Source organism: Rhinoderma darwinii, chromosome 2 (assembly GCF_050947455.1).
Source record: "Rhinoderma darwinii isolate aRhiDar2 chromosome 2, aRhiDar2.hap1, whole genome shotgun sequence".
In the NCBI taxonomy this organism is placed as follows: domain Eukaryota; kingdom Metazoa; phylum Chordata; class Amphibia; order Anura; family Rhinodermatidae; genus Rhinoderma; species Rhinoderma darwinii.
The window spans coordinates 288,837,111-288,855,041 of record NC_134688.1 but is presented as its reverse complement, the minus strand read 5'-3'; the positions used below and the strand labels follow the sequence as shown (position 1 = coordinate 288,855,041).

Sequence of the window (17,931 nt, the reverse complement as noted above, 5' to 3'; positions counted from 1 at the left end):
GCAAGAGCCCTTCAAACCTGACATGGTGCCTAAAATTTATTCTAACAAAAATAAGGCCCCAAAATCCACTAGGTGTTCCTTTGCTTCTGAGGCCGGTGCTTCAGTCCAGTAGCACGCTACGGCCACATGTGGGATATTTCCTAAAACTGCAGAAACTGGGCAACAAATATTGAGTTGCATTTCTCTGGTAAAACCTTCTGTGTTATAAAAAAAATTGTACTAAAAATTAATTTCTGCAAAAAAATATGAAATTTGTAAATTTCACCTCTACTTTGCTTTAATTCCTGTGACATGTGTAAAGGGTTAAGACATTTTCTAAATGCTGTTTTGAATACTTTGAGGGGTGAAGTTTTTAAAATGGGGTTACTTTTTGGGGGTTTCTAATATATAAGGCCCTCAAAACCACTTCACAACTGAACTGGCCCCTGTAAAAATGGCCTTTTGAAATTTTCTTGAAAATGTGAGAAATTGCTGCTGAAGTTCTAAGCCTTGTGATGTCATAGAAAAATAAAAGGATGTTCAAAAAACGATGCCAATCTAAAGTAGACATATGGGGGATGTTAATTAGAAACAATTTTGTGTGGTATAACTGCCCGTCTTACAAGCTGATACATTTAAATTGAGAAAAATGCTAATTTTTGCAATTTTTCGCTAAATTTTGGTGTTTTTCACAATTAAATACTGAACATATCGAGCAAATTTTGCCAGTAACTTAAAGTCCAATGTGTCACGAGAAAACAATCTCAGAATCGCTTGGATAGGTAAAAGCATTCCGGAGTTATTACCACATAAAGTGACACATGTCAGATTTGAAAAATGAGGCCCGGTCAGGAAGGTCAAAAGTGGCTAAAGAGGGAAGGGGTTAAAAAAAACATGTTTACAATGGTGTATATAGCCTTTGAGTCAGTCAATGTAGCTACTATTGTTATTCCTTTAGTCAGATGACTGCAATTTGAGATGCCGAGTTTCCTTTGAATCTGAGTATTGTTTCTGCTCACGTACATGGTTTAGCTGAACCGTGTATAGTCTTGGCTGAGTTTTATTTCTACCTGGGATTTGTCTCTCCGATACTGTAAACGTAGGCTGTGTGCTTTCAGGTTAATGTTTCCTTTGATGGGCAAGGTACAAATACCCTGCATAGCTGCTCTAGTCAAAGGTATGTATGCCCGGAGCCGTGTCCCCATTATCCTGGACTGTCAGATACCAGGCGCAGCGTAGAATTTAGGAGTATTTTATCCAACATCCATGCCTAGTACTTCATACATACACATACATACATACATACATACATACATACATACATATTTGTTTTTCCTTTAAAATCAAAACTGTATCTGTACATCTATATAGGGAATGTAATTCTCAGGTTACACAATGTACAGAACTTGGCTTTTTTATGAGCAATAGCTTATGTTTGCGTGCATAGAACTTGCATGAGTGTACAGTGCTTGTAAAGGAAGAACACGGCACTATGTATGTGTATGTGCTTAGGTGAACCGTAGGTAAATATTAACTGCCAATGTGTGCCAGGCCTGAGCAACCAACCACATGATTCATGCCTCGTATGTATGTGCTTGTCCTTTATAGCCAGCATTGTCTGCGCTCCCTTATACATGTGTGTGTGCTGGAATTATTTATAAACACCCCACAAATGAAATTTGTCTCCCTACTCTACATTGTTATATCGTACGTTGCCTTCCGAAAGCTTTTTTGTGAATTGCTTCTTGAAAAAAACCTTCGTGCCCCTGACTAGAGTGAAAGCCCTTCTCAATACTATTCACATCTCTAAGTATTGTAGAGTACATTGCTGTACTTTTGAGGTGCATCATTCCGTATCTAGCATTTTTTGTGTGTTTTTGCTCTTATTTACTTAGGGGAAAAAATTGCTACCAGGGTGTGGCACATGCAGTACAGCAATGTGTATTTCAATAGGACCCATTATGGTGTTTGCTTTTCCAAAAAATTGCTATGTAGGATGCAAGTTGGATGGAAGACCAGCCTCTAAAAATCAAACTGTATGTACAGTTAATTTGGAGATTGAATGTCTTCTTTATAATCTGGAAGATCTTTGGCTAAAAAGTACATCTTCTGTGCTTTGGTCCTGGTTTTGGCTAAATAAGGCTTTGTTCACATCTGGCTCAGAGGCTCCATTAGGACTCTGTTGCAGATCTATTCCAAAATATTGGAAAATATTTTTTCCCCAGTAATATGACGGACACCATGATAAATACCCAAAAGATTCGGCACTATTTTTTTGCTCTTCTCGTATGACAGAGAACAGACACTGGATTGCAGATGTAAACAAACTCTTAATAGGGGTGCAAAATACTAACAAAAATATGCAAGTGAGGAAGTGGCCCTATAGACTGACGTACCAGCAACTCTGCCCACTTGGATAATCCCTGAATTCATGTTCTTGAGTCTTCTACCATGCTTCACAGTTTAGATGGTGTTTTTGTTACTACAGAAAAAATCTGAATCTCTACTTGCTATCATGGCAATCCACTCTCCCCTGACTTCCTGGTGAGCTTATGTAAAGCTGAACAAGCAGAGATGCAGTGTAAAACATGGGGGAGAGACAGGAGCTGTAGACCTCATACTCCCATTAGACATTGCAGCCAAGATTCAGTCCGTGACCGCTGTATGCACAAATAGATATTCTTACAACTTTTTGTTTAAAAATAAGGCCCTGTTCACACAATTTTTTGACACGTTTTTGCTGTGGAAACAAATTGCTCGTGGGAAAAAGAAGCGACATGCCCTATCTTGAGGCATTTTCCGCCTCAAAAACCCTATTGAAGTCAATGGGAGACGGAAAAAGCCGCCGTGAACGGCCACAGCAGTTTTTTACTACTTTTTTGTTTTTTAACGCGTTATTTGTCAAAGAAACGCGGGCAAAAAACGCCTGTGGTGCAAAACCACTTAAAAAAAAAAAACTGGAGCTGATTTTTACAAGCTGGGCCTAAGGGCCAGTTCACACGGAGTTTTTTTGCCGATTTTTTTTTATTTTTTTTTTTTTTTTTTTACATTTTTGTATTTTATTTGGAAAATGCGCCAAACGGCTGAAAATGCCTCCCATTGATTTCAATGGGAGGCGGATGCGTTTTTTCCCACGAGCGGAAAACGTCTCGTGGGAAAAAGGGATATCTTCGGGCGTTTACGTCAATGGGAGGCAAGGAAAGCGTTTTTTGTGGCGTTTTTTGCCTGCGGCGCTCAATGGTCGCGGGGGAAAATAGGCGTGCAGGCAGAGCAAAATCTGCCTCAAAATGCCAAACTGAATTTTTAGGCAGATTTTCCGCCTGCAAAAAACCTTAGGCTGGGTTCACACTGAGTTTTTTGACGCGGAATCCGCGCCAAAAAACATCAAAACCGGCCCGAAAATGCCTCCCATTGATTTCAATGGGAGGTGATGGCAGCTTTTTCCCACGAGCGGTAAAACCGTCTCGTGGGAAAAAGAAGCAACATGCCCTATCTTCGGGCGTTTACGCCTCTGACCTCCCATTGACTTCAATGGGCGGCAGAGAAAGCGTATTTCACAGCGTTTTATGCCCGTGTCGCTTAATGGCCGCAGATTAAAAACGCAGCGTAAATCGGCCTCAAACTTCCAAACGGAAATTTGAGGCAGAAATTCCGCCTGCAAAAAAACTCTGTGTGAACGTAACCTTAGAGCTTAAAGAGGCTCTGTCACCAGATTATCAAACCCCTATCTCCTATTGCATGTGATCGGCGCTGCAATGTAGATAACAGTAAAGTTTTTTTTTATGAGTAATTTTATATTTATGCAAATGAGCCTTTGTAATGGACAACTGGGCGTGTTTTCTCTTATTTCCAACTGGGCGTGTATTGTGTTTGTAACATCTGGGCGTGTTTACTTGTTTTACTAGCTGAGCGTTGTGATTGGAAGTGTATGATGCTGACGAATCAGCATCATTCACTTCTCATTGTTACCACCCAGCTTCTGGCAGTGCACAGACACAGCGTGTCCTCGCGAGATCACGCTGTGACGTCACTTCCTCCCACAGGAACTTCATCGCGTCGGACGTGCGAGGACACGCTAAAACAAAAACGTTACTGTTATCTACATTGCAGCGCCGATCACATGCAATAGGAGATAGGGATTTGATCATCTGGTGACAGAGCCTCTTTAAGTGAAAAATATTTTTTGAAGGTGTCATTTTTGAGTGTGTTGATGAACACATGACCCGCTGAAAAATAAATAAAATGTGATTTAGGCCCCATTTACATCACATTTTTGGCTTATGTTTAGCATTCAAAAGCTCCCGACGTATACTTTAACCCCTTAGTGACCACTAATACGTGTTTTAACGTGATTCACTACTGGGCTTTAGGCTAGGCTGACGCCTTTTCACGTCAGCCTAGTCTAAGTCCTGCACGGGTCTCCCGTGCAGGCAGGAGCCGGGGCTCTGCTGTCTGATGACAGCTGAGCTCCTGCTCCAACGCCCGCGATCGAAGTTTACTTCGATCGCGGCCGTTTAACCCGTTAAATGCCGCCGTCAATAGCGACCGCGGCATTTAACTTTGTTTACAGAGGGAGTGCGCTCCCTCTGTCACCCATCGGCGGCCCGCGAATGAAATCGCGGGTCTCCGATGGGGTGTCATGGCAGCCGGGGGACTGATAAAAGCCCCCAGGTCTGCCCTGGACATATGCCTGTTAGGACGCGCCGGAGGCACGTCCTAACAGATTGCCTGTCAGATTTACACTGACAGGCAATAATTCTCTGGTATACGAAGTATACCAGAGCATTATAGCAGCGATCGGAATATCGCACAGTAAAGTCCCCTAGTCGGACTAATAAAATCAGTCATCAAAGTGAAATAAAGATTATTAATAAAAAGTACAGTAAATAAATCCATTTTTTTCCATAAAAAGTGGTTTTATTTAGTAAAAGTGTAAAAAAAAAAAAAAAGTACACATATATGGTATCGCCGCGACCGTAATGACTCCATTAATAAAGTTAATATGTAATTTAAACCGCAAAGTGAACACCGTAAAAAAAAAAACGCCAAAAACTATGGCGAAATTGCAATTTTTTTCCATTGCCCCCCAAAAAAGTCATAATAAAAATGAATCAATAAGTCCCATGTACCCCAAAACAGTACCATTCAAAACTACGTCTTGTCCCGCAGAAAACAAGCCCAAAAAATCACTACATTGATGGAAAAATAAAAAAATGACGGCTCTTGGAAAGCGACGATGCAAAAGCAAATAATTTTAGTTCAAAAGTGTTTTTATTGTGCAAAAGTCGTAAAACATAAAAAAACCTCCACATATGTGGTATCGCCGTAATCGTACCGACCCATAGAATAAAGGTCACATGTTAATTACGTCGCACAGTGAACGGCGTCAATTTAAAAACGCATAGAACAATGGCGGAATTTCAGGTTTTTTTTATAATCCCCCCCCAAAAAGGTTAATAAAAGTTAATATAAAAATTATATGTACCCAAAAATGGTGCCATTAAAAAGCACAACTAATCCCGCAAAAAACAAGTCCTCATACAGCTATGTAGACGAAAAAATAAGAACGTTATAGCTCTTTGAATGCGACTATAGAAAAACGAATAAAATAGCTTGGTCATTAAGGCCTAAAATGGGCTGGTCACTAAGGGGTTAAATGCAGGCTGTGACAGAGCCATACCTAGAGCATGCTGTGTTTTTGAAAAAAACAAACAAAAGCCCACCATATTCACTGTACTCATTTTATTAGTCCTTAAAGCCACATCCGGCCACAGCGTTTTTGGGGAAAAGTAAAAACGTGCATAAAAAGCAGCTACTAATGCAAACAAACCGCGAGGTGTGTGTGTGTGTGTGTATCCAGCCTTATACTTTGGTATAGCTACTTACGGAGGGTACTCTTAATTGTTGGATTCAATGAACAGCAAGTTCTATATTAACTCATACCCATATTGCAGATCACATTCCCAAAAGCTGATCATGTGGGGTTCTCAATGTAACACTGCCATCTATTGTTTATAGGATGCATCCTAGCAGTCATCCATATGTGTGTGGCATTGGACATAGTAAGGGTCCTATAATGGGACAGCACAACCCTCTTATAGCTAAACATGGCCGTTGAAATTTGATTTGAAAAACATGGGGGCGATGTATCAAACCTGGTGCAAAGGAAAAGGGTAGGAGTTGCCCATGGCAACCAATCTGCTCGCTACTTTCATTTTCCAAAGGGACTCTGAATAATTAGGTGGAATATGGCAACTACTCCATTTTTCCTTTGCACTAGTCTTGATACATCTCCCCTATTCTGTGGTGTCAGTACATTAAGTTCATTAAGGTTGAAGTAGTTATGACCAGCAACTAGCGGGTGTTTTTAAAAGTTGAACATTTTATACAAGATTTAGATCTTATGTTAGTTCTTCAGACACTAAGGCCCCAAGCACAAGAACGTGCTTTTGCGGCCGCAATTCCCCGAAAATCCACGGGAGAATTGTGGCCCCATTCATTTCTATGGGCCCTTGCACACGACTGTGGTTTCCACGGTCCATGCGCGGCCCAGGGTCGTAGGAAATAATGGCTACAGTCGTGTGCATGAGGCCTAAAGGCCCTTTTACACGGGCAGATGCTCTGCCTGGTAACCAAGCGCAGATCGACATTACAGCATCATTTTCTCCATGTAAACGGAGCAATGATCGAAATGCATGGGGGATAATGATAATTTTTATGATCGCACGTCCCCATACATTTGCATCTTGTTAGCAGCACAATCTTCTGTTTACACTGGGAGATATGCTGTCAACAAGCGACCATTTTATGGACCACCTGCAAAATCCGATCAGCCGACTAAGGCTATGTTCACACGGGGTATTTTGCCGAGTTTTCTGACGCGGAAACCGCGTCGCAAAACTCGGCAAAAACAGCCCGAGAACGCCTCCCATTGATTTCAATGGGAGGCGTCGGCGTCTTTTTCCCGCGAGCAGTAAAACTGCCTCGCGGGAAAAAGAAGCGACATGCCCTATCTTCGTGCGCTTCCGCCTCTGACCTCCCATTGACTTCAATGGGAGGCAGGAGAAAGGGTATTTCTCGCTGTTTTATGCCCGCGGCGCTCAATGGCCGCGGGCGAAAAACGACGCGAAAGTCGGCGTGCAGGGAGAGGAATATCTGCCTCAAAGTTCCAAACGGAATTTTGAGGCAGATATTCCTCCCCCAAAATACTCCGTGTGAACATAGCCTAACAAGCGTTGACACATTTTTGTCGGCTGATCGCTGCCCTGTTTACACAAAGCAATGATCGGGAACGAGTGTTCGTCAGATCATTGGCCTGTGTGAAAGGGCTTTAAGAATATACTGGAATGATCAGTTGACATGTATACTTGTCCAGACTTGCACATCAGACTCTAAATATTTTTCCTGAATTTCTTAAAATGATAGCTGATTTTCCCCCTAAACTTGCACTCGTAGAAGTTTCTTTCTGTATCATATTATGATCCTTTAATGTAAGGGCCTGTTCACATCAGCGCTTGGATTTCGTTCATTGGTTCGGTACAACCTTTCCGTCAGAGGAACCAATGAACGGAAACTATAGCTTCCGTTTGCATTACCATTGATTTCAATGGTAATTCTTTAGTTTCCGTTCAGTAAAAGCTTCAGTTTTTTCCACGAAAACAATAGTGCTGTTGACGGCGCTTTTATTGAAATGGTAATGCAAATGGAAGTAACAGCTTCCGTTCGGCTTTCCGTTCGTCGGTCCCTCTGACGGAAAGGTTGAACAGAACGCTTTTACGCATTACAGTATTGTGCCTCTGTATTTTTAGGTCAAAACCAGGAGAGGATCAGAAAAAAGTAGTATGAATATTTGCATTATACTTTGTGTTTAACCCCTTCCCGAAATCCGTAGTGTATATATACGCTGATGTCGGGCAGGGGTTCCTGCAAACCGCAGTACAGTTACGTTGCGGTGGTAGTGTGGGCTTAGGAGCTGAGCCCGCACCATCACCCCCGGGTGCCAGCTGTATGTTACAGCTGAAACCCTGCTGTAGCGGCTAGGACCGGAGCTAGCCTCCGATCCGGCCCATTAACCCCTCAGATGCTGCGCTCAATAGAGATTGCAGCATCTGAGGGGTTTTTAGCCATCGGCACCCCAGCAACGAGATCGCCGTATTGCCGGTGGCTGCAATAGCAACCGGAGGCCTAATACTGGCCTCATGGCCTGCCAGCTACGGAAGCCTCCTATGCCCCACTCGGAGGCGGGGCCTAAAAGGTTTCCGGTACCAACTGCAAGATGTATGTTACAGCAGATACCCTGCTGTAACAGCAGGAACCGGAGCTAACTCCGATCCCTGCCATTAACCCCTTAGATGCAGCGATCGCTGCATCTTAGTGGTTTGTAACAGATCGGCAGCCCTGCCATGCGATCGCAGGGCTGCCGACTGCTACTTTGGCAACAGGAGGCCTTTTTTGATCATGTGATCATAGTGTTAAGGATATTTAATGGTGCTTCCAATAACATTGGGTCCGGTGTCACCAGTATTCCACCCGTACTTACGGACCCGTTTTCTCTGCACTAATCGGCAGCCCCTTCTCTCTCTCAGTGCTGGAAAGAGAGAAGGGGCAGCCCTTTCAGGCAGAGTTTCCGCAGCAATTGAAAGTAAAAGAAGTTCATACGTACCGTTGTCTTGGTGACGCGCCCCTCTTGACATCCAGTCCGACCTCCCTGGATGACGCGGCAGTCCATGTGACCGCTGCAGCCTGTGATTGGCCTGTTATTTGCTGCAGCGGTCACATGGGATGAAACGTCATCCCGGGAGCCCGGACTGGAGGAAGAAGCAGGTAAGTTAACTTTTAATTATGTGGGTCGTGCTCCCATATAAAGTATGGGAGCACGGTCCGTAAAAAGCAAAAACAGGACATGTCCTATCTTTTGCTGAGCTTTTCTATGGCACGGACACCTTCCTGTAAATATACAGGAAGGTGTCCACGGGCAATAGAAGTGAATGGGTCCGTAATTGCGGACGAATTCTACGGTCGTTTGCATGGGGCCTTACAATACATAATTGTGTATTTAAATAGTGAGCTTTTACTCTATACCGTAAGTCAACCTCTCGAGCAACGCCGGGTATAAAAGCTAGTATAATGTATGGATGGGTTGGGTGCTATTATTATTATTGGTGTATGTGTGTATATATACAATATGTACATACTATTAACCTTTACATATTATTGACTGCGTAACACCACATGCACACGACAGTTGTGCTACTCGGGCCGTTTATGATGGCCTCCGAGTGGTACACGATAGTCTTCACGGACCCATTGACTTTAGCGGGTGAATCGGGTCTGTGAAAAATGATGTGAGTCTCCAATCCGAGGAAAGATAGGACATGTTTTATCTTTGCTCGGATCACTGACAGGTCTCGGCCGGCGCACACGGTCGTGTGCATGGGACGTAAGGGCTCCGCACACGGACGTGAAATACGCTCATCTAAATATCAGTTGAAATGACTGTCACACTGACCCATGCAATTCAATGGGGCTATTCTCACATCCGTGTTTTTTCACAGAGCGTGTATCCATTGCGTGAAACTCGCTGCATGTCCTATTCTGGTCATTTTTTCGGACCACGTCACCCATTAAATTCTACAGGTACGTGAAAAGCACAGACCGCAAACGGACGACATCAGGGGCGTAACTAGGAAAGACTGGGCCCCATAGCAAACTCTTGACTGGGCCCCCCCCCCCAGGTGCCACAAGCAGCCCCCTTGTAGATGGTGCCCCCTGTAGACAGTGCTATACAACCCCGCCTATAGACAGTGTCACACCCCCTTGTAGATAGCGCCCCCTCCTCCCCCTCAGTAGATGGCGCCGCCCAGCCTCCCCCTCAGTAGATGGCGCCGCCCAGCCTCCCCCTCAGTAGATGGCGCCGCCCAGCCTCCCCCTCAGTAGGTGGCGCCGCCCAGCCTCCCCCTCAGTAGGTGGCGCCGCCCAGCCTCCCCCTCAGTAGGTGGCGCCGCCCAGCCTCCCCCTCAGTAGGTGGCGCCGCCCAGCCTCCCCCTCAGTAGGTGGCGCCGCCCAGCCTCCCCCTCAGTAGGTGGCGCCGCCCAGCCTCCCCCTCAGTAGGTGGCGCCGCCCAGCCTCCCCCTCAGTAGGTGGCGCCGCCCAGCCTCCCCCTCAGTAGGTGGCGCCGCCCAGCCTCCCCCTCAGTAGGTGGCGCCGCCCAGCCTCCCCCTCAGTAGGTGGCGCCGCCCAGCCTCCCCCTCAGTAGGTGGCGCCGCCCAGCCTCCCCCTCAGTAGGTGGCGCCGCCCAGCCTCCCCCTCAGTAGGTGGCGCCGCCCAGCCTCCCCCTCAGTAGGTGGCGCCGCCCAGCCTCCCCCTCAGTAGGTGGCGCCGCCCAGCCTCCCCCTCAGTAGGTGGCGCCGCCCAGCCTCCCCCTCAGTAGGTGGCGCCGCCCAGCCTCCCCCTCAGTAGGTGGCGCCGCCCAGCCTCCCCCTCAGTAGGTGGCGCCGCCCAGCCTCCCCCTCAGTAGGTGGCGCCGCCCAGCCTCCCCCTCAGTAGGTGGCGCCGCCCAGCCTCCCCCTCAGTAGGTGGCGCCGCCCAGCCTCCCCCTCAGTAGGTGGCGCCGCCCAGCCTCCCCCTCAGTAGGTGGCGCCGCCCAGCCTCCCCCTCAGTAGGTGGCGCCGCCCAGCCTCCCCCTCAGTAGGTGGCGCCGCCCAGCCTCCCCCTCAGTAGGTGGCGCCGCCCAGCCTCCCCCTCAGTAGGTGGCGCCGCCCAGCCTCCCCCTCAGTAGGTGGCGCCGCCCAGCCTCCCCCTCAGTAGGTGGCGCCGCCCAGCCTCCCCCTCAGTAGGTGGCGCCGCCCAGCCTCCCCCTCAGTAGGTGGCGCCGCCCAGCCTCCCCCTCAGTAGGTGGCGCCGCCCAGCCTCCCCCTCAGTAGGTGGCGCCGCCCAGCCTCCCCCTCAGTAGGTGGCGCCGCCCAGCCTCCCCCTCAGTAGGTGGCGCCTCCCCCTCAGTAGGTGGCGCCTCCCCCTCAGTAGGTGGCGCCTCCCCCTCAGTAGGTGGCGCCTCCCCCTCAGTAGGTGGCGCCTCCCCCTCAGTAGGTGGCGCCTCCCCCTCAGTAGGTGGCGCCTCCCCCTCAGTAGGTGGCGCCTCCCCCTCAGTAGGTGGCGCCTCCCCCTCAGTAGGTGGCGCCTCCCCCTCAGTAGGTGGCGCCTCCCCCTCAGTAGGTGGCGCCTCCCCCTCAGTAGGTGGCGCCTCCCCCTCAGTAGGTGGCGCCTCCCCCTCAGTAGGTGGCGCCTCCCCCTCAGTAGGTGGCGCCTCCCCCTCAGTAGGTGGCGCCTCCCCCTCAGTAGGTGGCGCCTCCCCCTCAGTAGGTGGCGCCTCCCCCTCAGTAGGTGGCGCCTCCCCCTCAGTAGGTGGCGCCTCCCCCTCAGTAGGTGGCGCCTCCCCCTCAGTAGGTGGCGCCTCCCCCTCAGTAGGTGGCGCCTCCCCCTCAGTAGGTGGCGCCTCCCCCTCAGTAGGTGGCGCCTCCCCCTCAGTAGGTGGCGCCTCCCCCTCAGTAGGTGGCGCCTCCCCCTCAGTAGGTGGCGCCTCCCCCCTCAGTAGGTGGCGCCGCACAGGCTCCCCCCTCAGTAGGTGGCGCCGCACAGGCTCCCCCCTCAGTAGGTGGCGCCGCACAGGCTCCCCCCTCAGTAGGTGGCGCCGCACAGGCTCCCCCCTCAGTAGGTGGCGCCGCACAGGCTCCCCCCTCAGTAGGTGGCGCCGCACAGGCTCCCCCCTCAGTAGGTGGCGCCGCACAGGCTCCCCCCTCAGTAGGTGGCGCCGCACAGGCTCCCCCCTCAGTAGGTGGCGCCGCACAGGCTCCCCCCTCAGTAGGTGGCGCCGCACAGGCTCCCCCCTCAGTAGGTGGCGCCGCACAGCCTCCCCCTGATGTATAGTGCCACAAGGCAATGCAGAATACAGCACCAGAAACACACACACACACACACACACACACACACACACACACATCCCCAGAACCAAGCTCAGTACACATACACAATACCAGAAGAAAGCTCCGTACATAAATACATCCCCAGAACCAATCTCCGTACATAAATACAGCACTAGAACCAAGCTCAGTACATCTATACAGAGCCAGAACAAAGCTCAGTACGTATATACAGCACCAAAACAAAGCTCAGTGCATATATACAACACCAGAACAAATAAAGCTCAATTTAGTGCAACCCCTGCCGTATATAGGTTTGTACGGCGTAAAACTGCAGCTCCCAGCATGGCCCGAACAATAGTAAGGATATGCTGGGAGATGCTGTTTCACAAAAAAGCATTCATACCACCCATCATCTTGCTGCAGATCATACAGTGACTACAGTGCTGATTAGAGGCAGAATAAACATTTACATTAAGTGACTCACCGGTAATGTCTCAGATTCTAGTTCTTTTCTTCTCCCTCCGGTTCAGACCTCTGATGGATTTCTTCTGGCCACGACCCATTTCTGCGGTTTTCCGCTCAGATGTCTTCACTTCTCACTTTTAAAACATTTCTGCACCTATAAACGAAGTTAAAATTATCAACACCTCTAAATTAGGGATGCACGGTGCATCGAAACTTCGATACTGTGCATCCCTAAACGGTTCAATACCGCTATTTCCTGTATTTCGATACTGAGCTGCGCAGCCGCACAGCTCAGTATAGTAATACACGAATGTATGGGAGTGCGGCTGTGTAATTCAGCCACAGCCCCGCTCCTGAGTCATGATAAGTTCGCGGGGTCAGAATGATGCGATGCGGCCAGCGCTGCACTAATGAGCGGCGGCACTGGAGACAGAACATGGCGGGAGCTCTACAAAACATCCCCATGTTCTGTCTCCAGTGCCTGAACTGCCTCTCATTAGTGCAGCGCCAGCTGCACCTCCTCATGCTGACCGCGCACGCACTTCCTGTCAGGAGCGGGGCAACGCCGTTATTCCCCTGAATGCTGTGATCACAGCTGACTGCAGCATTCAGGAGAAAATGAGAAGGGGGATGCCCCTGGATCGTCACAGGGAATTCCTGTGACGCGATCGAGGGCCATATCATATATGGGCAGAGAGCCCAGGGTCTATTGACGGACCCCAGGGCTGTCTTACCATATCTCATGTTGTTAGGACATACCCAAGTATGTCCTAACAACTGCCTGTGTGCTATCATTAAAGTTTAAAAATAAAGTAAAAACAAAGTATTGTTAAATTTTAAAAAAAAATACACATTCACCTTTTTTACAATAAACATTAGAAAAAGTCTCAATACATAAAATATTCACACATTCAGTAATGGCGCGCACAACAATTTTTTTGCATCATTTATGATGTGTACGCTGTAAAAAAATGAAATAAAAGCTTTCATTCACTTATTAATGTGAGGCGCAAGGTGCGATGAATTTAACCTCCATGTTCCTCACATTAATAGTAATTAACCCCATCATGTACCTCGCACATTAACCCATTATGACTGAGAAACATGATGGGATTAATTACTATTAATGTGAGGCGTGTTCAAAATTCATCACACGTCGCGCCTCACATCAGAAAACGGAAGAATTTTTTTTTATTACTGTTGGCAAAGTATCGGTATCGAAGTCCAAATTCTGGTATTGTGACATCCCTACTCTAAATATAATAAAGCGCCATACACTGCACCTCTAATTATAATAGCGCCATACACTGTGTCCCTGATTATAATAGTACCATACACTGTGTCCTTGGTTATAATGGTACCATATACTGCACCTCTAATTATAAAAGCGCCATACACTTTCCCTGATTATAATAGTACTATACACCGTGTCACACACACACACACACACACACACACACACACACACACACACACACACACACACACCGTGCCCCCATAGCCCCCTGAAGATAGGGATAGAGCCTCTGTCGATCGTGCCCTACATAGAAGCCCCTGTAAATAGTGCCCCACATACAGCCCTCTGTAGATAATGCCCATATATAGACTCCAGAGCTGTAAGGCAATAGTTCTAACCACTGAGCCACCGTGCTGCCCTACATATAGCTTCCCCTGTAGATAGTGCTCCACATATAGCCCACCTCTGTATATAGTAACTCACATATAGCTCCCTCTGTATATAGTATCCCACATATAGCCCACCTCTGTATATAGTAACTCACATATAGCTCCCCCTGTATATAGTGTCCCACATATAGCCCACCCCTATAGATAGTGCCCTACAAATAGCTCCCCCTGTAGCTAGTGCCCCTCAGGTAACCCACCCCTGTATATAGTGTCCCACATATAGCCCACCCCTATAGATAGTGCCCTACAAATAGCTCCCCTATAGATGGTGCTTTACATATAGCCCACCCCTGTATAGTGTCCCACATATAGACCCCCTGTAGATAGTGGCCCACATCCCCCCATATTGACCCCCCCCCTGTATATAGTGACCCAAATATAGACCCCTCCCCTGTAGATAATGCCACTGTTTTATTTGAAAAAAACTTTACGTACTCACATGATCCCGTTCCCGCGCCGTCCGGTGGCAAGGCAGACCTTCCATCTTCTGAGCAGGCCTGCTGGAGCTGAACGACGCGTCATTCAAAGGCGCTGATTGGCAGGGCAGAATGACTTGCCCCGTCAATCAGTGCCTTTCAAGCACGGAAGCGGCGCGATTACATCATTGATGATGCTAGCGTTGTTGAAATTTGTACCTGCGTGCTATAGACGCAGGTACAATTAGTACAAGAGGGGGTGTCTGTCGATGGCACCAGGGCCCCCTCTGGTGCTAGCGACGCCCCCGGGCGTGAGTCGTCCAGCCTATAAATGTTAGAGGCTCGGCGGCGCGGGCCCCGTAGTAGCGTCGCTACAGCTGTAGCAACCATAATGGATGCTAGCTCACCACCGGACATATGGGGGGGCGTGTCAGCTAGCGGCACGGGCCCCCTCGAGACACGGGCTCCGTAGCAGCTGCTTCCGCGGTAGTTACGCTACTGGACGACATCTGTGTGCTGTCTGTGTTTCACACATCAGTTGCTGAAGAAATGCTGAGATAAAAAAAAAAGATAAAACCAGGAAGTTCTTGCAGAGGAGAAACACGAATGTGAAAAACTGATGCCACGCGGAAAGCACACTGATGCGACACCGACATGGATTGCATAATATACAGTCCATTTTTTGTGGACGCAAAATGGACACGCTCTTCTGAATGAGGCCTAATATGGGTGGAGACTTCAGTAGGTCCAGTTATGTATTGTGTGGACTTTGTTCTCTTGTTTTTTTTTATTTAATTTTTTTAAAAGGTTTTTAATACACTTGTATGTAATTTAATCTGTTCTAAGTAGAGCATAATGTAAAAAAAACTGAAACAGTAATGTACATTATGATTTATTTTTTTTAAGCAAGTAATGCAGGGCACGAGAGCAGACAGACTTTCAACCTGCAGATTACTATTGTATTGTTTACCCCTAGTAGTATTAACAATAATATTATGAAACTAGGAAACTGTTAGGCCCTGTTCACACAGAATTTTTTGACACGGAAAACGCATCAGAAAACGCGCCAAAAAAGTCTGAAAACACCTCCCATTGATTTCAATGGGAGGCGGAGGAGTTTTTCCCCCGCAAGCGGTAAAAAGAAGCGACAGACCCTATCTTCGGGCATTTACGTCTCTGACCTCCCATTGACATCAATGGGAGGCAGAGAGTTTTTCGCTGCTTTTTTGTCCGTGGCGCTCAATGGCCACGGGCAAAAAAACGCAGCAAGCGGCGTGCAGGCAGATCAAAATCTACCTCAAAATACCAGACGAGATTTTGAGGCAGAATTTTCTACCTGCTAAAAACTGTGTGAACAGGGCCAAAGGTAACAGCACGCAGCATAACCGCCCTGTGAGCTGCCGGGAATTCCGGACAAAGAACCGCATCAAACTGGTGCAGTTTTTCGGCCGGATTGTTAGTTGCGGAAAACTGCAGCACTTAGCGGCCTTCTAACATGCAGCCTCCTGGCATGACGATTCATCCCAGGAGACTGCTGCAGCCTGTGATAGGCTGCAGCAGCAGTCACATGAGATGAAGCATCATCCCAGGAGGCCGGCCCTCTGACGTCATCCAGGCCAGGCTCTTGGGATGATGATTCATCCCTTGTTACCGTCGCTCCGGCCTGTGATTGGCTGCAGCAGTCACATGGGATGAAACGTCATCCCAGGAGACCGGCCTGGATGAAGAAACAGACTCCTGGGTAAGTATTTTGCGGTGGAATTGCTGCGAGCCCGCCACAAAAAAACGCAACGACTGCTATTTGTTGTGAGATTTACCTCCCTATTGATTTCATTGGGGAAAACCCGCAACAAATAAGCAGTGTGTGGATGAGATTTGTTTTATCTCCTCTATATTGCTGCTACTGTATTTTTTGCTTATTTTCCACACAAATTTCCGTTGCGGATAATCCACAGTATTTACGCAACGTATGAACTGACCCTTATTTGTGTAGTTTTGTAGTACAATGCAAACCTGAGCTTGACTTGAGTTTTTATAGATGCTTGTAGTTGCCAGTGATCTTTTTACTTGCCATATATGAAGTTGGCTACATATTGTTGTTTACTCACCATGTGTGATTTTTGTTTTTAAATAGGTTTCCTGTGTCGTAGTGTATGCTGTCAAAGTATTTTCCACTGGCCTTTTTGTTACGTCTTTTGTTTTTTTCAGAACCTCATCGGAGCAGATCTGCACAGATCCCCTGCCCCCCTCGCGCCCCTGTGATGGAAGACAGGAGCGGTAAGTGGTACTGTGTAAAAGTGGCACACTATGTTTAATAAAGCAGTATTAAACACTAAAAAGCTTTTGCTCTGTTCACGCCTGTCCCTTTTTTGTCTGTTTCCAATTGTGATCGAATAGCACTCTGAAACAGATAGTGGATCCGGTTTTGATTCTGTTGTCTTTACGTACGTCTTGACAATCATTTGCAATTGACAAAAAAAACTTTGAATGCAAAGTTTTTTTTTATTTTTCGTTCTGATCAAAGTCCAGTTTTTGTCCACCCCTCTAACTGGATTCATGGGTAGATAACTCACTAAAGTTACTAAGTTGACTTTCTAAATGGCCAGTAGTAGCTTCTAGGTAAAGTTTACTTCCTTTTATCATGGAAAAATTATAGGGCCATTGGAAGATTTATCAAAACAGGTGCAAAGAAAAAGTGGAGGAGTTGCCCATAACATCCAGATTGCAGCTCTCTAAAGCCCTTTGGAAAATTGAAAAGTCCCTGCCTAACTTTGCCTTTGCACTTTCAATAAAGCGCCTCAATAATTCTCCCTTTTGGAAGGATCGACTAGTGCGGCAACACAATTTACAGTGGTATCACTATGGAGAAAGTGAAGTTAAGGGAGATCTCCATTCTGTATTTAAAGGCTATGTAAATCTTTACTGACTTTTGTTTTTTTCTTTTATGTAATGTCCGTATATGTTGATTATAAGCTTCTATGTATCCACTTTACATAGAAACGGTATAATGCCGCTCTAAGCCGAATCTGTCATTGCCATGAATGACGGCTCAGCTGACAGTGGCTCCTCTGTTACGGATACCATGTCTAAGGCCTCATGCACACGACCGTAGCCATGTACACGGCCCGTGATTGTGGCACGGATTGTCATCAGCGGGCCGCCCGCAAGTCACGGACCGTGCATACATTGATTTCCAATTCAAATGCGGCCCGTATAATGACTTGTCCTATCTTTTTGCGATCAGGGCTCCAAGCCAATGCACGGACCGTGGAAACCATGGTCGTGTGCATGGACCCATAGAAACCATGTTTGTGTGCATGAGGTTTTGCCCGAATACTGATAAAATCTAAGTTGATCACTGCTCCAATGACCGAGTGAGTCTGTGTAGGGACACAACCTTTTGACAAAGGGAATGACAACACCCAGTTGTCAATTTTTGTCAGTTTGTAGGAGAAATAACAGATGAA

At 47.4% G+C, this 17,931-nt stretch overlaps 1 protein-coding gene across 5 annotated transcripts in view; it reads left to right on the top strand.

Moving 5' to 3' along the window:
- The window catches only part of PHACTR4 (phosphatase and actin regulator 4), a 71,349-nt gene that overhangs the window by 13,172 nt on the left and 40,246 nt on the right, over positions 1-17,931 (top strand). For 4 of the 5 annotated variants that reach the window (XM_075853422.1, XM_075853423.1, XM_075853421.1 and 1 more), the window contains one exon: positions 16,673-16,741. The exons of the other annotated variant lie outside the window; for it this stretch is intronic. In XM_075853422.1, the coding sequence (XP_075709537.1) occupies positions 16,673-16,741 (69 nt within the window). The remainder of the gene's footprint in view (positions 1-16,672; positions 16,742-17,931) is intronic. 5 annotated transcript variants of the gene reach the window in all.